Here is a 27,855-nt window from a genome sequence, read left to right as displayed (position 1 = left end):
CAAAAACCTCCAAATAGGGTCATGAAGAGTTAACCATGACTGAAATGACTGAATGCCTAAAATTTCATTTTTAAGACCCTCTCAAACTGTTTTCCTTATAAGGTTTCTAGAAAATGCAACTATAACTTATATGAAATTTCTTTATTCGGCTGTCTCAAGGGTCAAGGCTATCTCTGCCAAATGTCCTTCACGAACAACATCAACTCCAAGATGACACCGTCACTTTTTCAGGGTTCCCCTCGTATTTGTTTGTAAAAATCCTTAAGGTTCTTGACCACTTGCTTTACTTTCTGACAGAACAAACTATCATTGAGGAATGCAAAGATGCTTTGTTCAGAGGCTCTAGCAAAAACGTAGGCAAAATCTTTATCAATCTATTTTATCCCTGGGTCTGCCAGCTTCGGAAACTGATCTCATCATCCGTTTCCTCCTTCTGGCCAAGCGGTCTGTAGCTACTCCTCTAGCGTCATTTTCTCTGATCTTCACCCAAATGACCACCATTAAGGTAGTTTTATGAGCACTGGGCGGGGAACTCAAACTGGACCATAATTGGTGACATGCCCTAGGCAGGTCACTATGGGTAAGTCACAAATGCTGAATTTCTGTCTATGAAATGGAAATAATGCTGGAGTTTCGAGGATATCACTTTATACACTGAATGTATTATTTAAAAGAAACTAATTATTGTCAATCCTGAATACCTGCATAATCCTGAATACCAAATGCCATCTATTCTTTCTGTTCACTCCCATATGGTACTATCTCCTCCAAAAGAGGAGATTCAATTAGAAGAAGTGAGCAAATCTTTCCCGTAAGTCCTTCAGGACTTAAAAGTCCGTTGAAATTTTTTTTATGGCTCTTCTAGGCATATTATCCGTCCCTGGATGAGCTGTCCCAAAAAGACAGTGGGACTCCATTATGTGCTAAGTAACCTGCTCCACTGAATTCAGGTTCCATTCTGACAATATTCTGGCCGGGTGACTCTGGGCAAATCACAGAACCTCTGAAGGGTCTGAGCAAGTCTTTTAGAAGAAAAGAAACAGGTGTTAACTAAGTGCTCACAATGTGCCAGCATCACGCTATATACTTTATAAATATCATCTCATTTTCTAATAATAATAATAATAACTAACATTTATATACAACTTACTATGTGCCAGGCACTGTGCTAAATATTTTACAATGATTACCTCATTTGATCCTGCCCCTAGGAGGAAGATGCCATTATTATCTCCATTTGACAGATAAGGAAACTGAGGCAGAGAGGGTGCAGCGTCATCCAGTCCAAGGCTGGACTTGAACTCAGGGAGACGAGCCTTCCCGCCTGGAGGCCCGGCTCTCCCCAGCTGCCCCCTTGTACGTCTCACTCTTTCCTCGCCACGGTTTCCATTTGTCAGCCTCTCAAACGCTTGTCGTCCCCATCTCCCTTTGCCTTCACAAATCCTTTTATTTCTGAGGGGCCCCTTATGGATTATTTCTTCCATTCTATCGAGGAAGTTTTCATTCTCTTTAATAAGCCACAGCGCCGAGCGGTATCCCTCCAGAGGCGCTCCCTTTCACCTTCTCCTCTATCAGAGAGACCACCTTGCATCTAACAGACATATGGCTGTTAAGCGCCTTTGGCAGGAAGACAAATAACAGAACAATCCCGCGCGTCCCTGGAAATTTCGATCACAGCTCTCCCTGGGCACACAATATCCAGCATACTTATTATGAATTTTCTCCTTGTACTCGGCAATAGGCTTTTCGGCGTCTTTGCTTTGAGGGCTCAATCCATAGTTAAATACTTTGAGATCAAACTTGGACAAAAGAATCATGAGAGAGGAAAATCACCAGGGAACTTTTCTCTTTGTTTCCTAATTTTCCTGGAGGTTTCTGGTCACTGAGCAGTTTTTGTAGGTTTTTCAGAGGCTGCAAGATGCATCTCAGTGCAGCAAATGGAAAACCCTGAATGCACTTTTAGCCACTTGCCAGCTGTATGACGTGAAGCTGTTTTGACCTCAGTTACCTGATCTATGAAATGGGTTTGTGTAAAAGCCACGTATGAACTCTGAAAACTAATGAGCCTTCTGTTCTGTAAGGGCACAAGGAAAAGGCTATGGGCCCTCTGAGCCTATTATGCCCATTATTACGCCTCCCATCCCTCCCCAAGACGGTTCCGTCGACCGTGAGATCCTGGATTCGGGGACCAAACTGACCTTGACTTTCTGCTGATGGTGGTAAATCTGCCAAGCAATGTGAACGTGCATTGCACACCATTTCCCTGGTTTCTGGAATAAGAAACAAGAAAAGAAGTTTCAGAGAAAGTGAACTTGCACCCCGTGAAGCTTTCGGAGGCAGAGTTATCGGCCGTGAGCTCCCCCATCCTCCAGTAAGCAACAAGGGCACTTTGTACTTCAAGAGCGCTCTACATCAGCGGCTCTGGAAAAAACACACACACAACAGCCACAAAACCCGCCAGGAGAGGATCACAGAATTGCCTCCATTCATTCCCCCAGTGAACCTGAAAAAAAAGCTGGCCACCGCTCAAAAAAATTACGCTTGATGAGGACCTCCCCAGATCCCAGAAAGAAAAGCCTGGACCCTGCTTTGTGCTTCTTCTTTCTTTCTTTTCTGGTGCCAACTGGCAGAAGCAGTCACTGGCAGAGGAAGGATTTCCACTTAGCCCAATGTTGCTATGCTACTAATTCCCATCAGCCTCCATACGTAATACAGTAGTGTCTGTGAACCGAGGCAAAGCCAGAACATACAAAGCCCAAAGTAAATTCCACGTCTCCCCCTCTTCTTCTTTCTATCAAGGAAGCAAAAAGACAGCCACCATATTGATAACAAAACCCACTTTTCCCATTGTTTACCCCTGAATTCTAGGGCCTTGCCGAGGTTGAGCATTCTCCTATTTTTCTTGGATAGAGTTTATATGTGGCTGGAGTATGAGCTCCATGCGATTATGGTCTTCCTTTGTATCTTTGGACTTTAGCCCGGCACACAGTAAGCACTTAATCGATGCTTGTTGATGCTACCCTTTCTGATGTTCTCATTTTATCTGCACCAGGGAAAACGCACTTTCCTTCCTCTGATCACCCCCATTCTCATTGTCTGGAAAGCGCCCCTTTGTGTACAGTCTATCTCTCCCTCCTGTCCCTTGGAATCTGGCTCATGTGCTAATAGGTTGCTCAGTAAATGTGTTTGTCATTTCACATGTGAATGCTCTGCTTCCCCAGCTGGATTATGGGGTACTTGGGGCCAGGGACACATTCTGCTTTTGAATCCCCTTTCACAGTCCCTATATAGCCCAGCCCTTGGTAAATGCTTAGGGAAAATTAACTGGCTACCAAGGTTAGGAGTCTGGTTTTATCTTGACCAAAGCTGCTGTTCTGGATGGCGAGGCAGCAATTTTGCAATTTGGACCTGAAACCCAAGCCCTTCGCAAGTTTTTAGTTTCTTATCCTTAACTGAAGAACCCAGGATCTCTTTACAAACAAAGAGAACAAATCAATATTGATGTGACATCTCAGGGGAAGACAATATTCTCCTCTCCTCCTCCAAAACCCCAACCAATTTGTCCACCAATCATGTGCCAAAAGAATGGTTGGATTTGGCTTATTTCAACAATGAGAATTCAGGCCAATTCTAGTAGACTTCTGACAGAGAGAGCCCTATGCATCCAGAGTATGGGGAACTGAGTTTGGAGATCACAACTTAGTATTTTCACCTTTGTAGATGTTGTTTGCTCACTTGTTTTTTTCCTTTTCTCATCTTCCCTCTTTTGATCTGATTTTATAAATGTGGAAATCTGTCTAGAAGAATTGCACAAGTTTAACCTATGTTGGATTATTTGCAGTCTAGGGGAGGGGACAGATAGGAAGGGAGGGAGAAAAAATTAGAACACAAGGTTTTGCAAATCTTTCTAGAAAAATTGCATAAGTTTAACATGTATTGGATTATTTGCAGTCTAGGGGAGGGGGAAGATAGAGAAGGAGGGAGAAAAATTTGGAACACAAAGTTTTGCAAGTCTGTCTAGAAGAACTACACAAGTTTAACATGTATTGGATTATCTGCAGTCTAGGAGAGGGGGGAGATAGGGAAGGAGGGAGAAAAATTTGGAATACAAGGTTCTGCAAGTATGAATGCTGAAAATTATCTTTGCATGTAATTTTTTTATTCCAGCTTTTTATTTTCAAAGCCTACATATGGATCATTTTTCAACACCGATCCTTGCAAAACCTTGTGTTCCAAATTGTTCCCTCCCTTCCCTCACCCCTCCCCAAATGGCAAGTAATCCAATATATGTTAAACATGTTAAAATATAATTAAATCCAATATATGTATACATATTTATACACTTATCATTTGCATTGAAATAAAATAAAAAAGCTATTACCAAAAAAAAAAAAAAAAAAAAAAAAGAATGGTTGGGAATAGAAAGAAATACATCCCATTAAAAGTCTGCCTACTCAAAGGTTCCATTGGCTTGCATCTTCAAACAATGGAAGCTTGAATAAGTCAACAACTTGGGTCCATTTTTTTTTCTTTATAAAATGAAGGGCCTAGACTATATAATCACCCCTAACTAAAGAAATTTCTCACTAAAAAAATTTGAATTTGCAAGAAAGAAATTCCTTCAGATTTTAGTTTGACAACACACATATTTAATCACCCATATTAAATCAGAGCCCATCAATATTTTTATAGAACTTAGCATCTTAGGAATATGGCATCAGGGTTCTAGAGCTGAAAAGGACCTAGTCCTGCCCTTCATTTTGCAGAGGAAGAAAATGGTACCCAAGGAGAAGAGACTTTTCCAAGTTTATACACAGGTCAAAAGCAACAGTTCAATAAATTTTGGTCACCGGCAGTAATGGCAAAGCTTCATGCTGAAAAGCAAAACTTGGCAGGGACGACTTTGCCTGATTTAAACGAAGAGCTGCATAAATATTTGTTGACTGACTAATTGGGGAGTCAGTAACCAAAACCAGACGCTGAATACAGATCAATTTCCATTTTCCTAGAGCAAAGTTAAATAAATCTTCAGCCAACGGTTTTGTTTTGCTTTGTTTTAGAGCTGTTTTCCCCAGTCATGGGAAGTCCATTTGGTAATGGAGCCGAGAAGATCCGAGTTCCAATCTTACTTTCTTTAGCACATTCTGGCTGTGTGATCCTGGGTAGGAACTACTGGGTACATCCACAGAGAGGGAGGGAGAAAAGTATAAGTACATTCCCTTCTTAATAACCCTAACCTTATAGTTTTAAGAAAATGGCATTGACAACAACAGCAGTTAAGACTCTGGGCTACTTGAAAACCATCTGAGCAGAGGAATCCCTGTCTCCCAGCCACCTGCCTGACAGACCACTTTCTTGATAATGGATTTGTGTTTCAAAGTGGAAGCAGAGAAAAAGCATTTCTGGAAGATGCCTTACCCTTAACATTGGCCTGAACGGATCTGTCAACTGTGAAGAGAAAATGACAATTTGGTTACATGCCTGTCACTCAAACAATTGCTCTAATTAACAAATTTGTATTGCTTCATTAGGAGAGGAAATTAAAATGTTAGAATTTTACTTTTAAATGAAGCCCTTTTGGAGAATAATTAGCCCATTTTCACAGTATCTGTAGAACTAAGTGCCCAGCTTCCCTTCCCCCCTCCCCAGCTCATGAGCCATGAGCTACACAAACACAAGCCAGTTACGAAGCAAGTCTTCTCAAACTACAACTACAACTTGTGGCCAGGAGACATTATTTGCTTCAAAATCAAAAGGAGAACTTGCCTCATATAGGCTAAAGGGCTGAAATCTCCTCCCACAAGATATAAACCCCTCTTCCAAACCACAACAAAGGCTTCCTGAGCTCAAAGGGCACACGGAGTCTCACAAGCTCTTGGCTTGGAGACTCAGTCTATCTAGCACTTACAGTGGAGGAGCACACAGACAGTAGAGACAGGCTGCTGCCAAGAGAACTTTTAAAGATCATGGCTGAGGGGCCGGTCCCTACAACTACCTAAGCCCCAGCCCTTCATCTGAATACCTGGCAAAATTCAACTTGACTGGACAACATCAGAAAATCTCAAGAGACACATTAAAACACAATAGAGATACTTATAAATCTGAGTCATTTCTGACCCCAACCTCTGGTCATCAGTCACTAACTTCCTTTTGTCTGTTAGATAGAAAAATATTATTGGGGGAGGGAGGAAGGACAGCATTAAAAAAAGTTATCATTGATGTACATATAATAATCATATTAATACAAAAGCCCTCCAAGTAATCAATGACTTACAAATACACCCATCATATCATTGCCAATTGTTTCCTGGGGAAGGGGCAAGGGGGAAAGTCTCTTTGTTCTAGGATAGAAAAATAAGGCATTGTTATCAGCTTTGTAGAATGCCTTTAGATTTCTGGGGAAAGCTGAATATGTCCCGATGTTCAGTGAGGACAGAGGTAATTATAAAAACAAAACAAACAAACAAAAAAAAAACAGCACCAGTACTTAAGGTTATAGTTTTAGAGCTGGAAAGCCAATTCCATCGAAGTCATTTGTTTCTGGTCTTCTAGCAGTGAAATATGAACCCAGGATCTCCAATTTGGCCTCCAAACCCACCATTCTTTCTAACAGTTGATACAGATTCTCTGTATAAGGCTTTTTATAGGGATTTCTTTTGAAAGGCAGGAAACAGAAGATGACAAAAATAAGGCAAGAGATTGCAAATAAAGTCACTTGGGGGAGATGCTAAGGAAGAAATTTAACTAGATGGGGAGTCCTATTTCCCAGGTTTGGACCTTTCAAAGGAAACCCCTTTTTCTCCCAGAAAAAAACTATTTCCCACTATACCTCCTACCTGAAGCAAAAGTGACCCAGGTGGCTATTACTGGAATAGACATTTTCTTTCAGGGACTGAAATGGATGATAAAAAACATTTTTTCTCTGAGCACATGCAGGTGTCTTTGAACCTACCCTCGGGTCTTTTTGTAGGAGAGTGTGGGGAACTGTCCCAGGTCGAGCAGCAACATCGATCGGATTAGATGTCTACAAATGTCACAACAGCCATAAATTAGAAAAGATATTAGGAGGTACCACGTTCTCTGCATTTTGTAAACAATGGCTTTCCATGCAGAATAAATGCCATTTTATTTATTTTAAGGTATGACTAAATATTAATTAAATTATATTTGAGGAGTCTTATATGTTTGCTTTATTTCAAATAAAGTCACCAGAGACTGCCCTTTTGGAGGCTAGCATGAAACCAAATTTATTAGAAGAGTGATGTGACCTGAATCACAGAAGCCTAGGATCAGAGTTAAAGGAAGGAGGGATTCTAGGTCCAATCTCCTCAGTTTATAGATGAGGAAATTGATAGAGATGAAATACATGCCCAAGGTCACATAAGTGGTGCATGTCAGAAGCAGGATTTGAACCCAATCTAATATTCTTCAGTCATTTGACCCCAAAGTGATGAATTGACAGTTTTCATGAGTTAAAGCTTAAATTGTTTTTTTTTTTCTTTTCAGCTAATTGCTAGACAGTATTCTTTCCCTTAATGTTTTAGCTTCTGTCTTTCTTTTTTTTTCTTTTTCCTTTTTGCTTTATCACCAAAACAAGTCCAAGAAATGCTTAAACGAGCATTAGAACAATTTACGATATCAGGTGTCTCCCATCAGAGAACCTCGGAGTGTTTTAGAGACATTTAGAGAGCTAACGTTCTGAATTTTAACTGGCATACAACAGCCAGGATTCACACACGGGAATCACTCATTAGCAATGGTGGAAATGAGACAAGAGAACTGGGTTTGGGGACCTCCCAGTTCGATCATTAAATAGTATATAAATGATTTAAAAGTAATTCGACTTCCTGAGTAAATCATTTCCATTCCTGCCATTGCTCATAAGTAACTCTTTACTAATTCCTGTCATCAGGATCTTACCCTTTGGAAGAGCACTCGCTCTCCACCCCATCCTGCCCTCACCCATAGCAGGATTTCCTTTGTGAGGGTGCAATGTGGCAGGAGGGGAATGGGAGAAGGGAAGAAAGGAAGACATAATATCATCCCTATGATGAAATGACCAGGATATAATAACAGCTATTTATATATTTTATAGGTATATATTGATGTAAATAAACAGCATTTATAAAACACTTTGCAGTTTGTCACACATTTTCTTGCTTATGATAAAGGTAGGTGCAATTACTATCATCCCTTCATCCCTTCTTCCCCAGTTACTGTCATCAAAGGGAGGCTGAGGTGAATGACTTGCTCAGGATCCCTCAGCTAGTATCGATGGCAGCATTCAGATCCCTTCTGGTTCCAAATCTATGTTCTTATGAATATCTCTTTTAAACAATACTCTGCGTCTTTGTGTCCATACAAAGATATGAACTGGTCTGGGAAAAGGAGTCCCTAAGGCTGGGGGCACTTCCGACAAGGGAGGGAGAAGAAGGGGGAGTGCTGGAGAGGGAGGGGGGATTTAAAAAAAAAAAATAAAGAAATCAGCTGCAGCCCAACTAACAATTAAGCTACAGAGTTGTTAACAGCCTGATTAGCATACATATGAAGAACTCCACTAATGAACTGCAATCTACATATTCAATCAGTAAGAAGGCCAAGAAGGACCTATTTCAACACCAGGAGAGACACTTCCTTGCACAGATGTAGTTTTCAGTGCGATTGGATAATTGTAAGTGAGGGAAAAGAGGAGAAAAAAGGACTAATTTATTAAATGACCTAGTACTCTGTTTTAGGGACGTACATGTGAGGGCCGTGTTGCTGTCTAGAGGGGTGATTGAGGGGTTGGAGAAGCACGCTTTGGGGAGGGGAACCATGATGTGGTCAGCCAGGTGAAGGATAACGACCTCATCAGCCTCTGATCTTGGAAACGCGGCCTTCGGGGAGAAATGTTGCTTTGGAAACAGAGTGAGTTTCCATAGCTGTCCTTTTCAGTTCTGTGCATGTTTCAGAATTTTAGGACAATTCTCTTTTTTGGTAATCTCCCAGGTTCTGGATCTAGACTGAAGGAGATATCAACGGTCATCCAGACCATATTTGCCAATGACGGAACAGAGGGGTGACTGACCAAGGTCACCCAGTAACTATGTTAAAAATCTGTTATATAATTATGAAATGTGGTGCTATCCTCATGGAGAATCTGGATCCAAATGGAGAGGCAGTCCCGGATAGATTGGATCTTGGACTTGAACCTGGGTCTGAATCCAGTCTCAAACAATTATTGCATAATTGTCTGTGCAGTTTTCTCATCTTAGGTCCCTTTCAAGCTCTGATTTTATGCTCCCAGACTCCATGAGATTCCCCATCCCTGGTTTTCAGTGTCATCATAGAATAAGGGAAGGAGGAAATACATACAAAGACAAGAAAAACCCAAACAAAATTCACCCTTTTATAGCCTGATAATTAAAGGCTGGCAGGGTCAATTTTCAAATGACAATGGCTGGCTATCAGAGTGAGAAGATGACTCCATGTTCTACTCTGTCTTGGAGATAAACTATCTTTGAAGAAAAGTTGCTCCGGCCCTCCATGCTGACTCTCCTGCCCAGTGCCAGCTCCCAAATGGAAACCTGCATGGGCAGAACAGCAGAGGCTCACTCATTTGTGAAGGTGGTGACCCACCAGGGCAGAATGCAGCTTGCATAGTCCCACAAGGGAGTGTGTGACGGAATGGGTCTGCACTGTGGCACCTGTCAAAAACCACAAGCCATTTTCAAGCACCATCTTCTCCAAGAGCCTTCCACTATCCCCTTCCTCCTCCTTCCGTGTTGTACCTCTCTTGTGTTTTTCTCACACAGATCTCCTTCTATCAGAGGGGAAGCTCCTTAAAGGCAGGACCCAATTCTTTGTATGTCTTGGGAGTCTCTAGAGTTAGCACACTTATTGAGGGTCAGGATTATTCCACTTTTGCCTTTGAATCTAAAGTGCCTAGTACATAGTGGGAAATTGTTCTTTAATTAACTGATTCACAGAATTTGAGGTCACTGAGGGCAGGGTCTGTTTTTTTTTTTTTTTTATTCCAAGCCACTGGCACATTTTAGAAACTTAATCCATGCTTGTTGATTTTTTTTTAATCGAGTGTTATCTTTCTCTATTGGACTTTTATAAGTATTTCTCATAAAAAGCTAGGTCGCCATGATATTTATGGAAGGTATATTCCAGAGACAATTGCATCCTGCCCCAAAAGAAATCAGGGGCCCATGTAATGTTATCGGTTAAGGTTTTTGCTGGTTAAATGAGACAAAATCTTTATGTCCAAGCCCCAGGAGTCCTCCCTGCCAGAAGGGTCAAATACCAGGCTGCACCCAGATATTAGCGTTGATCTGCTGTGCTCAGAAATTGGTCTTACCTTGGGCTGAAATGCTCCTTGCAGGGACCCAAAGGGACCAGTAGGTGGGATCATAGGGGGGATGCCCGAGACGGCAGGAGGATATGAATGAAACAGCTATAAGCCAAAAACAAGGTGGGGGGAGAAAAGAGAAAAGAGTGAATAGGAAGTTTGCAAAAGCCAATGGAAACCCTCGAACCCTCTCACCCCCTCACCTACCCCGCCCCCACAAAGAGAATGACTTAGATATTAGCAAACTAGTGGGCTCCGTTCAGTGCCATTAGTCAAAGAAGCCCATGGAATGAACACACAGATGTGCCGTGAATGTTTAACTTGAACAAGTTAAAAGTAGTTCAGAATTAATCAGCCAACAAATGATGTCCCGGATGAGGCCATCATTACGAAGGGAGCTTTTCTAATTATTAATTGTTAAATTGGATAGAAGTCCTAAATGGTTAGAGATGTTAATGCATATCAAAGGGGGGGTGGGAGGGGGTGCTGAGCCAAATAAGATGCCCAGAAAATTACAAGTTAATTAAAAAAAAAGCAAGAAAGAAGCAAGTCTTTATGAGTTCCAGGATTTTATACCATTAAAACTCAATTAGTACTTTAGATTTTTAATAGTTTCTCTAGGAAATGAGAAAATATTCACAATTCTTGCTTCATTAGCTTATTCTGGTGGACTGTCTGACACTGGGGACAATTTAATTTCCTAAGATGATGATAAATATTTCTGGAAGAAACACATTTACTATGTTTTTGGTTTAAATGAAGTCCACCCATTCTTCAACAAGATGGAAGCCAGTGGGAGAAGGGAGGTACGCCTCCACAAAATACCGGCCTACAATAAACCTGATTTTTAAGTATTGCTTTTGTTTTCAGAGAGTTTCCAACATCAAATACAGTCTGGCTCAGCATGCAAAGCTTGTCTTTTTTTGTAGGATTCAGAGGTTGGAGGGACCTCGAAAGGTCATCCGGCCAAACCCCCTTCCTTTCAACAGAAGAAATATTAAGTAATTTGCCTAAATCACAAGAGCCAAGTCATGGTCTACTGGCTCCAAGCGCCACCTTCTCTCCATGAAGCCTTTCCATGAGTCCTCAAGCTACTAGTATCTCCCCAACTGGTTTGAATTTTTATATTTACTCTGTGTGCATGTGTGTGTGCACACAGGATATGAGCTCTGTGAGGGCAGGCGCTGCTTTGTTTCTTTCTTTGTATCCCTGGAGCTTAGCAAAACCTAGTACACAGTCGGCACTTAATAAATGCTTGTTTCTTGGATGACTGATTTCCATTGCTATTTCCAAAACCCACTGGATCACTTCTAAATGCTGCCTACTAATCACCTAAGAATATAAATTAATGTATTGGTCTATTCAAGGATGAGAGGAATAAAAGACCATTTTTGTGGTACTGAGGCAGATTTTCTTTAATGAATGGCCCACTCGAATGGCACACAATAGGGCCAATGAGACATCCAACAGGCCCAGAGCAAGGATACGAGTGGACAGTCGTGAGTCTTGCTGCGTGACCTGGCCATGTCGCCTAACTTCCTCTATCTGGCATCTAGAAAGTTCTCCATTAACACTACTGCCCAACTTGGTCATTTTCTTACTCTTCTCCAACCTTCAAGCTCTTGGAAGATCCAAATACATCGGCCTGTTTGCAACTTCTCCAACAAGAAAGTCCACTTTCTCATCCCCTCATCTGGCCTTGGAACAACTCACTCAGCTCAACAGGTACCATTAAAATCCTATTTTTAATTTTTTTGTTAAATGATATCTTAGTTTTATTTTTTAAAAAATTGAAAGTTTTTATTTAACCATTTTAAATTTCAAAATGATTTTTTTCTTAGTTTTCAGAGCAAAAATATGTGAAAAGGGTCAGTTTCCTTGGCTTCCTTTAAAACCCATTTTTCTACAGGAAATCTGTTCTGGTCCCCCTTGGCTGCTTATGTCAGGTGCATTTCACCTACTCTGTGTCCATCTTCCAGCTACTGATACATGGTTTTCTTCCATTTGACTAGAAGCTCCCTGTGGATTTCTAGCTCTTCACAAAGACTTCTTTAAAAGCCTGTTGGTTTTTGTTCACACAACTACAAAAGGAGAATAGCTAACCTCCCTACCCACTTAACAAATCTGAAGAGAACTTGGGAGAGTTCTACACACTATTCAATCTAGTACCAAAGTGAAGGATGGACCTGGTTGTTTATTTGAGAAAGAAAGGGAACAAAATAGAACCAGGGCTTCAAGTCAAACATTTGGGGAGAATCTAATGGACCAGTTGCCATTACTTGGTCAAAAGCCTCTTTAGCCTTCCTTCTCTCCTCCTGCCTGCCTTGCCTTATATAACCTGTAAAAAATGCATGATAATTGAAGCCTTATATTAATAATTCATTTCCATATGTTGGCTGCTTCCAGGCAATTATTGAAACATGTCAGCTTGCCATTTTTTTTCCTCCTTTCACGGCTCTACCTTCCCTTCCCTTTTTTTATTTCATTCTGTCTCCCTCTCTTCAATGAAGCAGCAAACTTTGCATCCTAATTGATATGGAACTAAATCCACTTAAACAGTGATTGGGAACCAAGTGCCCTCATTTAAAACAACTTTTAAGTCGAAAATGGTGTTTTAGAAGCTCGAGTGTATTGCATCTAATTCCCCTCATAATGCCCTAATCCCCCAAAGCGGGAGGAAAATTGAAGCACTGTGTCGAGTTAGCCCATATAGAGTTTATAATATGAAATAACTTTCCCACTGTACACGGTAAGAAGCAAGACAATTAAATGCATGTCACCCTAAAACAGGAGCATTTCTTTCTAAATGACTCCATTTAGGGGAGGCCTTATTTATTTTTAAAAAGATATTTTGGAGAAGTTTTTCACCAACACTATTTTGTTACTGCTCCCCCCAGAATACAGCTAATTATCCTGCCTTATTCCAGGTCCCCTTCTTCCCCCTCCCCAACCCCCTGCTGCCAAATTTCTACCAATGAAGTCCTTTCTCTATGGACACATAAAGGAGGTGAGACAAACAAATCAGCAAGAAGCATCATTTTTGCTTTGATTAGCTTCAAGGACAGAAATCCAGAATAGCATAAGAAATGAAAGGGGGGGAAGGGGTTGTCCCCAAAGCCCATGGTATGGGGGGCTCTCTTCCTGCTTCTAAATCCCACATTAAGTATTATTGTTGCAATTATAGATCTGGGGCTAGAAGGGCTAGAATCCAAATTTCTCACTTTACAGATGAGGAAACTGAGACCAAGAAAAATGAAGTGACAGCAAATCATAAATACAGAACTGGAAGGAGACCAGTGAATTGAACTCTCTCTTTTTACAAGTTGTAACTTGTCCAAGATCACAGTTAGTAAATACTGGAGGTGAGATTTAAATCTAGGTCTTCTTGATGACACAGAATGTCCTACCCACTCCATCCTGCTGCCCCTCAATGATATTACATTAGCATCCCTCCCAAACTACATTATTTGTATTTATTTTCTTTACATTATATTCATACACACATATGTATGTCCATGTTGGGCTCTCACATGGGAGTAAATGGGGATTTAAAAATTTCCTTCTATCCTTATCACAGGGCCTGAAATATAATTACCCTTACTCTAATAATAGACCCTTAATAAATGCTTATTGATGAGCAATTTTTTTTTCTCTGTGGATTCCCATGATCCAGATGTGTTTTGATGAACCATAGGGAAGGCAGATTGCAGATATGGAGGCTTTGGAAGTCAAGGGATCAGATATCAGTATTTATTTTCAGAACAACGAAACAGCAGAAAAAAAGACTTGTAGGGCGTCCCACACAGACACTGAGTCAAGTCACAGAAATTTGGAGCTTCAAGGGATCATACAGCATCCTCCATGCCAAATTATTGCTCATATTATAGAGAAGATAATTCATCTTTAAAGGGCTTAATTGACTTGCCCAGGGCCACATACACAGGAAAGGTTAGATTCTAAAGTACCAGGGAAGGTCCCCCATCCACCCACCCAAAAAAAAGTGAACAAGGCAGGCTACAAAGGCCCCAGAGGAAATTAACTTTGGGGTCCTCCCTTATTAAAGTATGCTTTGTTCTTGCCATCATAGAGCACTGAAGGCCAAGCACAGACAGGGATCCAGACAGATAAAATTAAAGGGATTTTCTAAAGGCAGCTGGAGTCAGGAGTTCTAATTCAGTCTCAGACACCTACTAAACATCCGACTCCTCTAGTTTCCTCATCTACAAAACGGGGATAATAATAGAACTTAACCCCCTTATATGACTGCTCCTTGGATAAGTCACTTAACCTGTTTGCCTCAGTTTCCTCCTCTGTATATTGCAGATAATAACAGAACTTACAGAGCTGCTGTGAGTGAGAATAAAGATATTTATAAAGTGTCTAGCAAAGCTAGTTTACAAAAATACTAGATATTATTAATTCTCATTCTTGAGAGATACACCTAAGGTTACGTCCAAATGTCTACTTTTTTTGGGGGGGGGCATTAAGTTCATCTACCTCCCACATGTCATTACTGTCAGCCTGGATAAACATCCCTGAATTAATATGCTTGGCTCCCCCACTAACAGCTGCACCTATGAAGACTGCAAGAGATACTAAGAGCAAAAATAAAAATATTTGAAAACAGCAAATCAAAATAGCCCCAAACAGACTTTTTTGTAGTGTGGAGATGGGAGGGAGAGGCGGGGGGGAGAGGCAAGTCCCATTTCAAAGCAAAAGGCTAAAGATTCGCATACTTTTCAGTTAAAATGATGCAGTATCCATCCCCTAATCAAAACATCATGATCCGATGCTCATGTTCCACATCCCCAGCTCAGCCTCTGCCATTGGAGGTCACCAATTTTCTTACTCAGGCAGCTGTCAAGTCTCATCTGGGCCCATGGGCCTTAACCCAGAACAAATTCCACTTTCTCTCCAGTGTCATTCACTTATAAAAGAGCCTTTGTTTTAGCCAACAATAACATTCTTTGTATTTCTCTTTTCTAAACAATGCTCTGACATCCAATTACATCGGGAACCACTTCCTATGGCTGTTGTATGCAAGAGCCTTTTGCAATCAGCCAAAAAGAGATGAGAAATGACTTTTGGAAAAGAATTAAACCTTGGATACACGGGGGACTTTGTCTTTGGCAGAAAGAGTTCACATCTAACACCTGAAGGGCCTGTGTAAACGCAATTCCAGGTTTTCTGTAAATTTAATTTGATTTCTGATCCTGCTGAAATCATGATTAATCAAAGATTTACCCCACTTTTCACTGGGTGGACGAGCTGGCCACTCCTCTGCTGGCCTTCTGAGTCAATCCGGCCTTGCCCGAAAGCGGCAGGGGCCCCCCCATGATCTTTTGATTCAGAGCTGATACTGCATCCTTTCCCCCCAAAACAAAGCCCCAGAAAAACAAACAAGCAAGCAAAACAAGCAAGCAAGCCAGACAGCAGGTACAAAAAGAGTCCAGGAGCGGCGGCGAACGCCTTCCCGGAGAGGGCTGGTCAGACAGCGGGAGCTTCTGGCCGCCGAGGGATGGACGACTTCAGTCCTAACAATGGAAACAAGCATGGACACTGAACACGGACACGGTAAGGTGAACTCACACTGTGACGGTAGAAGGGGTCAACTTTTGTAGGATATTTGTCAAACTGTAAAGGGATCAAAGCAAAAACTAGTTATTTTGTGTTTCTGCACTGGCGGTCTTAGCTTCTTCACCTGGCTGGTCCTTGGATGCCTACCTTCCCTAGCGATCATCAAATGGCAAATAATTCAGGCGTCCAACCTGACGTGAAACCTCTCTGATATAAAGTGGGAACTCCTTGACAGAAGGAACTGCTATTTTTTCCCCTTTCTTTATATCTCCTGAAATTAAGAGATTGACTGGCACACAGTAGGTATTTAACATGAGGCATGAGGATAAATGTTTAACAACTGGCTCTCCACAAAAAGACTCTGCCTATGATATCTTTTAAGTTTAAGTTGCATTAACATTTCCTCCATTGCTTTCTTGAGCCTAGACAATCAACAAAACAATAAATCAACCTCTGATTTGTAATTTGGTCATTTCCAAGGTGAAAGCATTTATGCTAAACATTTAACAATAGACTTGGATGAGTGATTTGAGCTGTCTTTCGTATACCCCTGGCACTTAATAAATGCTTGTTGACCTGATTCCAGTTAGTGTCATGTGACCATTTAATAATTGAGAGGGGCCAGAAAGGCAGTAGGTGTGAGTTTGAGCCAATTCAATGATCTCCTGCTCACTCTACCCAGCCATTTAAGGAGTTAGAACAGACCAGATCTCTACAGCAGAGAGAATGGAGGCAGTTTTTGGTTAATGCTCTGGCCCTTCCTGTATTCTCCTCTGTAGAAGAGCTAGGGATTCCATTGCTCCTGGTCCAAGTAAAGCTCAAATCCTGCAGTTCTGGAAAGGCCTTGCAGCTCTCCTGGGCAACCACGACAGATTCTATCATTTCCTCTAAATATATTATCCTCCTGGAACTGCCACTAAGTCACCTCCTGGTGATGTGGAGGATTGCCAAAAATGGCTTCCCAGTAAAAGAAGCCCATGAAAGGACACCTGATGCGAATTTCCTTTTCCCTAGAGAAGTAAGGACATGTTCGTTAACTTCAATAAGCTTGATTAAACTGACAATATTTTCTCATCATGTTGCAGGCTGGGAATTTTCTCCTTCCCATTTCTAAAACCTACTAAAGAACACCTGTGAAATTTGATCTTTTCTTTCTTTCTTTTTTTAAAGTTGTCTAATTCAATTTTGCTAAAGAAAAAAAAAAAAAAAAGCTTGGATAAACAACAAAAGAGTAAATTTGCTCGAAATCCCTTTGCTGCTGAATTTGGGGATATCCCCACCACACTCAATGTCAATGGGAGCTTTCAAAATAGTAACAAAAAAAGGAAAGCTTATACATTCATTCCAACATAAGCACATTTAAGCAGGTTTCCAAGGGCTGGAATAAAAGACTTTTTCAATGTATTGCTGTGGGATTTTTTATCCTACTCCCTAATGTTAACATGAACAAGTCAGGCTTGGTCTCTGGGAGAGGAGGAGATGTCTTGCTTTAGTGTGAGCTCCAGCCTTATGATTGAAGACGCTCTTCCTCACCGAGAAGTATCCTAGCTTTGTCTGGACCACTTTCTGGTTGGGTGAATCCTGAACTGGATCCCCCCAGTCCAATCCACTTCCTGTCCTCTGAGGAAGAATAAGGAATGAGGAAAAGAGCTGTGTCTCCACTGGAATGGACCCGTAGCTATTCTTGGGCAGGGTAAGTAGAAACCAAAAGGGAGGCCCTTCTTAGATGGGAACGCTGCTCCTGGGCAGGTTAAGTATAAACCAAAAGGGAGGGAGGCCCTTTTTAGGTGAGAACACTACTCTTGGGCAAAGGGTAAATATAAACCAAAAGGGAGGCCCTTCTTAGGTGGGAACGCTGCTCTTGGGCAGGGTAAGTAGAAACCAAAAGGGAGGCTCATTTTAGATGGGAACGCTATTCTTGGGCAAAGGGTAAATATAAACCAAAAGGGAGGCCCTTCTTAGGTGGGAACGCTACTCTTGGATACAGGGTAAATATAAACTAAAAGGGAGGCCCTTCTTAGATGGGAACGTACTCTTGGGTACAGGGTAAATATAAACCAAAAGGGAGGCCCTTCTTAGGTGGGAACGCTGCTCTTGGGTACAAGGTAAATATAAACCAAAAGGGAGGGAGGCCCATCTTAGGTGGGAACAGTCTTCTTAAGATCCCAAATAAAGAGGAATTCTCTTTTAAAGAGAACGAGTAAAGAGAAGAGCCTTTGATCAGAACAAGTGGGTTTGGAATATTCCCTTTTAACCAAGGTGAGCTCAATCCGGCCTCTGCCTCTTCTGAGGGGGAAAGGACCGTTTTCTCTGGAAAAGGGAGAGGATGGCTGCCTCCCAATGGAGGCAGGTGAGTTCCCCCAGCTCCCTCCTGCCCGCCAACACCCCCCTCCCCCCGGCGCCGCGCCAAAGCTGAGAGTAGAAGAGAGAAGAGAATTGTGCTCTACTTATCCTCACATTTCTGCCTGGGGTACGCACCATGGGCGGTGCTGGCGTCGGCATGATGGCCGTGGGCGGGATGGCGTGGGGGAAGGGCGTGAAGGTGTGCTGGTGCGTGTGTTGGTGCGTGTGTTGGTGCTGGTGCTGATGTTGGTGGAACTCGGTCCGCAGGTAGGGCGGGGGGCCGAGGGAGGCCCCGCGGTCAGCACTCTGCGAGGCCAGAAAACGCGTGTTCAACTCCTGACGCAGGAGGTCTTGCTCTGGAAAGAGAAGGAGGGACCCCTTGAACCTTCTGTAGCCGCCTGTCGGCCGCCGGGCACCAGAGTGACCGACGGAGCCGATCCCACCGACTCTGTCTTAGGGACCAAATGTCTATTTAACCTCTGACTCAAGTGTCTTGGGCCGTAAAATAGGGCTAACTCTCCTCAGAGTAGCTGAGATAACATCTGCACGGTCTGGCACGTAGCAGTCACTTATTTTAGTCCTTTCCCTCCCTTTATATTGTGGTTTAATATAAATAATAATATTTAATATATTGTTTATAATATAAATATTATTGTTCTTGTGTACACATGCCTGTTATTATCGTTACGTGTATATACATATATATAACTATATATTGTTCTATTTATATCATTACTGCTTGCTTGTCGTCCTTGGCTCTGGAAGAGACCAAAATGACCCGGCAATGTTAAGAGTCAAGTTAGTGTGTCTAACTGTGGCGGATCAGACCAATAGGAGCTCAGCACGCTCTGCCCCGGGTCACACACAAACGGTCCCTGGAAGGTGATCTGAGACTTCAAACTATTAGACAAGAAAGAAAAAATAATCCTGCCACAATCCAGACACGAGTCACCTTACAGAGGGGGAAAACACCTCTTTTGTGTGTGTCTGCATCCTTAGCTCTTAAATAAGTTCCGCCCTTCTACCACTGATGGCAGACCCAGAGACACTGGGTCAAAAATGGGATTTCAGTGAGCCTGCTTTCCCACCCCATCCTGAGGGACTTGGGCTGAAGAAGCCGCCTCTGTGACCATCCACGCGGCCTCAGGGTAGCAACAGCCCCGATAGGTTCCTACCTGAGTAAGTGCTTCCTCCCGGGTGCCCCGGAACCTGCAGAGTCCCTGACGTCAATGGAGGAGGAGGAGGCAAAGCCGTGGGCGGGGCAAACATATTGGGGTGATGAGAGTGAGCAGGGGGCTGGAGGGTGGGCGTGAAGCTGTGGAGGGGGCTGTGGCTGGGGAGAGAGAGGGGGAAAGGGGAGGCCGAAGGATGGTGGGACAGATGAGACTGGGGGGGCTGATTCTTCGCAGGTGTACTACTTCTGCTACTGCTGTTGGAAAGAAAAGAAGATATAGATTAAAAAAAGAAAAGCACGAACAATTTGTTATTTTTTAAACCATCATCGTGATTTCCCAAAGGATAATTTACCAACAGTTTGAACCTCTTGCTCCTGCCCCTGCTAAGGAATCCCTTCTCATCTGCCCTTCTTCCCGTTCTGTCTCCAACATCTGTGTTTCCCTCTGTGTCTCTCCATTTCCCACAATCTCACTGGAGGAGGCTGGGACCTTCTTTACAACTTTGATCACAGGAGTTCCCCGGGGCCTAAGTTAAGCGACTTGTCTAGAGCCTATAAGCAGGACCTCAATTCAGGTCTTCACCACTGAAGCTGATTCTCCCTGTACCAGGCTGAGCCAATTATATTTTATCACCCAAACCTAGCCTCCTCTAAATGGCAACAACATGACTTGAAATGATGGATGTAGTCCCGTGGCCCCCCGGAGACTTCTTGGACCACCGGCTGATTCCGAACGGTTCATGATCATTGGGTATCACTGCCCTTTGGTTTCTAGGACTCCAAACCTTCCCTAACCCAAAATTTTACCCTGTGAAATCCACACACTAGAGCTGTACGAACACAAAGACTTAGAAAATTTCCACCTTGTCCAGTGATCAGCACAAAGGGAAGGGAAATCCAAGAGACTGGCTAGATAATCCACAAACTTGATGGGGATGTGAAAAAAATAAAGAGATTGGGAATTCACAGGCTCAGAGCTTTCAATGGACCAAGAGGCCATTCCAAATTCCTCATTACCAGGGGAGGAAACTTGGGAGACTTGTTCAGGGGTACACAGAAAGTCAAGATTTGAACCAGGTTCTCTTTCCACTACTACTTGGGGCCTACTCTACCAAGGAGCCAAAATGGAGGTGAAAATCCTGAGAAAACAGGAAATACCACACACACACACACACACACACACACACACACACACACACACACACACACACTCACACTCTCTCTCTCTCTCTCTCTCTCTAATTCACACCCAGTGTGATAATTGTGACCTCTTGAATAATCAGGAGTATGCTGGGTTCCTTCCTATGAAAACTCTCAGACCCAACTGGTGCTGACTTTCTACTCCCCTTCCCTTTGTGATTTTATTTTTAAAAATACCCATATCCACCCAAGCCTTTCTCTTATAATTCAACAAAGGCAGGACTGAGCAGAATTGGGCTTTTGATGCTGCTTTTCTTTCTTGGATCGAATCTTGTTAGTGCCCACCCCAAAAAGTAATCATCATTTAAAAAAAAATAACAAAACCTCAGATCTTTAAAGCTAACTCTCAGAGATCAAAGCTTTCTGTGCCTGTGAAGTCAGCAAGTCTTTCTGTAACGGGATATCAGGGAACAGTGGAAAGGACACCGGCTCTGCAATCGAAAGACCTGGAGACAAATTTTACCTCTGACGATTACCTGTGTGATCTTGAGAAAGTCATATAACCATTGTGGACCTTAGCTTTCTCTTAAAGGAAAGGAGAAAGAGTGAGATGGAGAGAGAGAGAAGAGGAGGGAAGGGGGGGAGAGGAAGAGAGGAGAAAAGAGATAAGGGAAAGGAAGGGGGGGGAATGAAAGGAAGGAAGGAAGGAAGGAAGGAAGGAAGGAAGGAAGGAAGGAAGGAAAGAAGGAAGAGAAGGAGGGAGAAAGGGAAAATTCTATTTGATAGCCTATGAAGCCCCTTCTGGATTAAGAACTATGATCCTATAGGTCACCCCATCTCCTGCATTTCAGTTTCCTCACCTGTAACATCAGTAAGTTGGGCCAAATAGTCTCTAAAGTGTTTTTCAGCTCGATTATACTCCCATTCTGCCCCTGCGGGGAAGCCCTCCCTTGCGACTCTTTCTTCAAAGGTCCCCTCTTGTCCAGCTTGGTGTTTAAACAGACTATGGGTCCACTTAATAAGTGTGTTACCTAACAGCACCTGATGTTCTCTTTCCCCAGACTCAGGCCGGGCCTTTCTTGGTTCTTACACCTGCTGCTGTATTCTTTCTCTCGTCCTCTCAAACTCTGTGCCCTTTCACTTCCTTCCTGCCCACCAAAGGACGCCTTGTCCATCTTGGTCCTGGACACAACCTCTCTCCCCAGCCCCCCGGGCTCATGCACGGCCCCTGCCCTCCCTGACTGACCCCTGTGCCTCTCCCCAGCCCCCCGGGCTCATGCACGGCCCCTGCCCTCCCTGACTGACCCCTGTGCCTCTCCCCAGCCCCCCGGCTCATGCACGGCCCCTGCCCTCCCTGACTGACTCCTGTGCCTCTCCCCAGCCCCCCGGGCTCATGCACAGCCCCTGCCCTCCCTGACTGGCCCTCTGGGACTGGGGAGCTGCCCATGGGGACGCCCGGCCCCCCAGCCCCCAGCCCGGTGCAGGCACCCCGGCTCACCTCAGGCTGTTGAGGCTCAGGCTGCTGCTGTTATAAGCCGACAAGGGCTGGGAGAGGTTCTGAGAGGAGGGGTGCGGCTGCACCGAGGGGAGGCTTTGGTGGACGGTCTGGGCGGGCGACGGAGGCCTGGCCGGCCGCTGCCCCTGAGGCTGGGGGGGAGGCTGCAGCTGGGCCTCCGGAGGGGCCTGCGGCGGCGGAGGGGCCTGGGGCGGAGGCTGAGGAAGAGCTTCCGCACGCTGGAGCAGAACGGGGCCCGGACCTGGGGACGGCGCCCGCAGCTGCGGCTCCGGCTGCGCTGCCTGAGGACAGGGGTCTTTAGGTGCCACGGGCTCAAAGACGGGCTCCTTGCAACTCTCCTGGCTCTTCTCCTGGCTGCGCTCTAATCCCGAGATCTTCGGGACAACGGGCCCCGCATCCTGGGGGTCATGCTCGGTCAGCGCGCCGGCGGCTAACTCCGGATCTGCAGGGAGGAGGCGGAAGAGAAGAAACAGTAAGTATGGAGGAGAGGGAGCGGGAGAGCCCCCTGCTCCCGACAGCTCATCCCAGCCGGACCGGCGCTGGCCTGGAGGGGGAGGCTTCGGGGCCCGGGCCCCGCCGGGAAGCGCTGCAGAGTGGCGAGCAAGCCGGCCGTCCGGCCAGGCTGAAGACGAAGGCTTCCTCGCTCTGGACAAACCCTGCGAAACCAGACCAATAACCAGAGACCTGATTTTCCCCTTTTAAAACAAATAGACAATCCCTGCGTACATAAAAGGGAAGCGCTAACAAAGCCAAATGCGGCAAATGCAACTTAACAACACACAGATGTTCGCCTTGGCCGGGCGCATTTTTTGCCGGTGAGACACAACTGACATTTGGGGAAATAAATTTTGCTGAGCCACTGCTGCTCCAGCAAGAAAGCCAGGCGTCCCGGCCCAAGAAATGGATCCCAGCCGGATGGGGGATCAAAGCGGGGATGACGCTCCAAAGTGGAATTTAAATCGAACGCACTTCAACGGGCACGTTGACGGCCATGCTGGCAGCGAAAGAGCCCCCGGGTCTGGGCTTTGTCTCGGGCCTCTTGGCAAGCCCCCCAAAATGGCGCCCAGCAAGGAAGGGGGAGGGCTTTTTTTTTTTTTTTAAATGTAAGACCTCTTCAAAGACTGTCACTCCCCAGAATCCTCAACAGAATGAATCCTTTTGCAACTTGTCAAGTTGGAGATTTCTGGGCAATCTGGGAAGACTCAAGTCCAACCACCATAATATTAGGGACAGAGTAAGACAAAAGGTACAAACAATCATATGGTCATGGGGTGGGGAGAGAGACACACACACAGGATAGGAGGAGTGGGGAAAGAAGGAGGGAAGGAAAGACAGAGAGACAAAGGGAGGAAGGAGGGAGGGAGAAAGGAAGAGAGACAAAGGGAGGGAGAGGGAGGAGAGGAAGGGAGGGAGGAGAGGAAGGGAGGAAGGGAGGGGAGAAGGAAGAGAGACAAAGGGAAGGAGAGGGAGGAGAGGAAAGAGAGGAAGGAGAGGAAGGGAGGGAGAAAGGAAGGGAGGGAGGGAGGAAGGAAGGGAAAGAACGAGGGAGGGAGGGAAGTAGAGAAGGAGGAAGGGAGGGAGGGAGAGAGGAAAGGAGAGATGAAGGAAGGAAGGGAGGGAAAGAAAGAGGAAGGGAGAGAGGGAGGGAAGGGGGAAGAGAAGGAAGAAAGGAGGGAGGAAGGAAGGAAATAGGAACAAGAGCCTCGCCACCTTACAATGAGAAGGCAGACATTATCTTTAGGGCAGGAGACTTGGCTTGGGAAATGGATTTCTTGCCTCTTCCCCTCCATGTCCCTATAGGCACTCTTATGAATAGTCCAGCAGTCTGACATATAAACATTGAGGAAAAAAGAACAAAACCTGTGTGTCCTCAGCCACCCTTGCAGTCCCGTCCAAACCAAGCTGGGGCCAGCACAAACATTCAGTGGGCTGTAGGAAAGCTGTCTGGGCTCCAGGCTAGAGCCAGGGCTCCCTGGGGCCCCAGTTCCCTCCAGCCCAGCTTGACTTCTTCCCCATCTGAACTTCCCTCCACTGCCCATCTTCCTGGACTTGCAGTCTCCTGTGCTCACTACAAACACACCGGGGAGGTCTCTGGCCAGCAGACTCCCACAGGAGGTTCTCCCAAAGAGGAGGAAGGGAGGCCAGGAGGTGGACAAAAGGGCCCCATGTCTCCAGGCTCCGTTCTCCTTGTCTGAAAATTAAAGGATCTGGAGTTGATGGAATTCCAAGGCCCTTTAGACTTGTTCTTATCCTTGTAAAGTGAGAATGGGAATCAGAGGGATGAAAAGAGGAGGAAATGGGGAGTGATAGAAGGGAAAAAAGAGAGAAGTGAGATAGAGGGAGTCAGGGAGAAGAGATGGGAGGAAAAGGGAGAGTACAAGGAACAAAGAAAGGGGAGGGAGATGGGAAACAGAAGGTTTGCAGAGTTTTTTTCAGTCCCTTGTCTCTTCTGATCCAAATGCAATACTCTCAGGTCTCCTTAATCTGTACACCTCTAGCAATGATGACTTTAAAGAAGAAAAAGGGAAGGGAAAGGGGAGGGAAGAGGAAAGGAGAAGGGGAAGGGGAAGGGGAAAGAGAAAGGGGAAGGAGGAGAAGGGAAATGGAAAAGGGAATGGAAGGGGAGAAAAGGGAAAGGAAAGGAAAGGGGAGGGGAAAGAGAAGGAGAAAGGGAAAGGAAAGGGGAAGGGGAGGGAAGGAAGTGGAAATGAGTATGCACATATCTGGTGAGGAATAAGACACCTAGAATTGGGGGTAGGTGCAAAGGAGACTGGACCTGGAATCAGAAAGATTTCAAATATGGTCTCAGATACCAGCTGCATGACCCTGGGCAAGTCACTCAATCCTATTTGTCTCAGTTTCTTCTTCTGTCAAACGAGCTGGGGAGGGAAACGGCAAACCAAGAAAACCCCAAATAGAGTCAGGAGCAGTGGGACACGACAGCAAGGTGTCTCCCTTCCCCATGTTCCACAGCCAAGGAAGCCGACCTGCCCGACGTCACACAGGTATTAAGAAGAACCAAGATTTGAATTTGGATCCTCTTCAAACCCATTAGCTTTCACCGTACATATCACCGGCCTCACAGGCTCCCAAACTGAGCTTCATGTGAAGAGGGAATCGACCACACGCAAAGGTCAAAGGCTGGCCCAGAGCCGCCCCAAACAGCGGCAGCATAAGGTCAAGCCTCCCAGCCCCTCCTGCCCCTTCCCCCTTGCCCACCTGTCTGGGCCGGCCTTCACACTCTGCTGAAAGGAGCAGAGAAGTAGGGTGGCCCTGCCCACCCTTCCTCAGTCTCCTGTTTATGAATGCCCACAGACAGAGGATTACGCAAGAAGGGGATTCTATTAAGCAAGGAGGTGCAATTTATCAAGCCCTCTGAAATCCAGATCAGGTCCTCGGATCCAGCTTAGGGACTGGGGGGTTACAGTGTCGTCAGCTCCTCTGCTAGCGTTAATGATTCAGCTCAGCTTCCTCCGCAGAAAGTCTCTGTTCCATACAGGGGACAACGCCCCGCTCCCGCCGTGAAAACCTGGGGAGGAAGTCCCTAAGCAGACTTACCTTGGGCTACAGAGGAAAAAAGAGCCGCCCTCTGCCAAAGTCAGAGGCCATGGCTCTGATCCACCCCGGCAAGTCAGCAACTTGCCCATCAGGCAAACAAACATCCTCGTCCAACGAGGGACACGGAGTCAAATCGGACCCTTTAACTGCAGACACACCGGGAAAGTGTGAAGAAAGGACACAGTTTCTCAGAGCCACAATGACCAGGGGGAAAAACCCACTCCCATTCCCTTTCCAAACTAAGTTCACCCTCCAGGACAAATGTCCCTGTCCCCTCTGTTACTCTTTCCTGTTTCCTGAAATGCTCAGGATGCACACACTATATGGGAGAACCACACTGTGAGACAGACAGAGAGAAGGAATTCTTAGTTTTCCTATCTATGATTTGGATTATACAATTCCTTTAGTCTCTTTCTAGCTCAAAATGCTGTCATCTTTAGGCAAACTACCTAATAATAATAATATAACATCCGAATAATTGTATAATATATGTTATATATTATTATATAATGATATTTAAAATAAGAACATAATCAAGTAATAAAAAATCAAATAACAATAGCAAATGCTACTCATAATAGCAATTTTAAAAGTTTGCAAAAGAGTTAACATCTCGTTGGAACCTCCAATAACGTCAGCATTTTTTTTTTCCCCCTACTAAGGAGAATAACTATGATGGAAAAGGTTAGTATCCTGTCCACGATCACACATCTAATGATAGCGAAAGGACATCCTAATTCCAATTCCAGTATTTCGTATCCTTTATTTGACACACTCTCTAATGATAACTATTCATTATAACCAACATTAAATAGTCCCTACTATGTGCTAGGCAGTATGACCCACCGCATCCTTACAACAATCCTGGGAGGGAGATGTTACTATTATTATCACCTCCATTTTGCAGCTGAGTATGAGCCCACGGCCACATGGCTACGAACTGTCTGAGGCTGGATTTGAATTCGGGTTTTCCTGACTCTAGATCTAGAAAGTGCAGCACAAACTTAGCGGGCTCTCTAGGAAACACTAAGACACAGAGGTCTAGGAATCCATCATTCCCTGCCCTCAAGAAGCTTACGCTGCATTGGGGTTGGGGCAGGAACATCAGGGAAATCATTGGCCCATCTTTTCAATTGGAGAGTGAGGAAATGTTCGAGGCCCCCGGTACAGCTGATTTTAAAATCACTCCCTTCACAAAAACAACTTCCAGGGTGCGGGTGACTTATGTCCATCCTAAGCGTACGATCCATTAAAATGCTCAGCACATTAATGCATCCTAAGAGCAACAGGGGGGAAACAGGTGAGAAAATTAAAATGCACACGGGTCTCACTGAAGGGTATAAGTATTTTCTACATGGATTTTATAGGAATGCCGATACCATTCTGGAGCATACTATAATTTCTAAATGATGCTACTTCTTTCCCATTTTCTTTGATAAAAAGCTTAGGATTCTGACATTATTGTATAAAAAAAATTTAAAAAGCACACAAGCTGGCAGGTTTATTATTACTATTATTATCACCATTACTTTATACTTTGGAAATGTTTACAGAAAAGCCATTGCCAAGAAAGTAGTATTATCTGCTAAAGAATATAAACTCCTTGAGGTCAGGGACCCACAGCATCTCACTGTTGTATCTTTCTTTAGTCCCACTTCTTCCAACCAGAACTCCTCGCCCACACAACAGTTAATGCACTCTGCAGTAGTACTGCGTCCCTCTTCTCCGGCCCAGGAATCTCTCTCTTGGTGGCTCTCTGACCGGCCCCTATGATGCTTCCCATTCCAGCCTGCCATGAACACAGCCCCCAAAACGACCTAGGAAAGGCATTTTGCCAAGTCCCCGGCTGCTCCACACATCCTACCGTCCGCTCCCCTCCGGCTTCTGCTACGGGAACAATAATCAGACCCATTCTGTCGGTGCTAATCGAGAGGGCTTTATCACTTAGCATCCTGTGGCTGTAGTCACCAATGGAGACGGGGGCCATCGATCTATACAGGAGGATCCCTGTGGGCAGCGTATCGACTTCAGTTTTAAAACGTAATATCATCTGGGGTTTATTGTATTTTTATTTATTTTGTTAAATATTTCCCAAACCCATTTTAATCCGACTCGGCCTCCACTTGGGCATTGCTGCAGACTGCCAGGCTGTTGTTGATAACTCTGGTCTGTACAAAAACTTCCCTGAGTAATATCACCCTGCTCAAATGT

At 44.5% G+C, this 27,855-nt stretch overlaps 1 protein-coding gene across 5 annotated transcripts in view; it reads right to left on the bottom strand.

Moving 5' to 3' along the window:
- The window catches only part of AUTS2 (activator of transcription and developmental regulator AUTS2), a 1,092,405-nt gene that overhangs the window by 19,434 nt on the left and 1,045,116 nt on the right, over window positions 1-27,855 (bottom strand). Inside the window, exons 7-14 of one of the 5 annotated variants that reach the window (XM_051992004.1) lie at window positions 22,069-22,528; window positions 19,432-19,685; window positions 18,371-18,612; window positions 15,926-15,970; window positions 10,346-10,441; window positions 6,953-7,024; window positions 5,419-5,448; window positions 2,199-2,270 (exon numbers count right to left, since the gene is read on the bottom strand). In XM_051992004.1, coding sequence (XP_051847964.1) covers window positions 2,199-2,270; window positions 5,419-5,448; window positions 6,953-7,024; window positions 10,346-10,441; window positions 15,926-15,970; window positions 18,371-18,612; window positions 19,432-19,685; window positions 22,069-22,528 — 1,271 coding nt within the window. The remainder of the gene's footprint in view (window positions 1-2,198; window positions 2,271-5,418; window positions 5,449-6,952; window positions 7,025-10,345; window positions 10,442-15,925; window positions 15,971-18,370; window positions 18,613-19,431; window positions 19,686-22,068; window positions 22,529-27,855) is intronic. The other 4 variants (XM_051992006.1, XM_051992005.1, XM_051992007.1 and 1 more) reach the window with 4 other exon arrangements.

The sequence above is a fragment of the Antechinus flavipes genome, chromosome 4 (genome assembly GCF_016432865.1).
Source record: "Antechinus flavipes isolate AdamAnt ecotype Samford, QLD, Australia chromosome 4, AdamAnt_v2, whole genome shotgun sequence".
NCBI lineage: Eukaryota > Metazoa > Chordata > Mammalia > Dasyuromorphia > Dasyuridae > Antechinus > Antechinus flavipes.
This window is presented reverse-complemented; position numbering and strand designations above follow the sequence as displayed.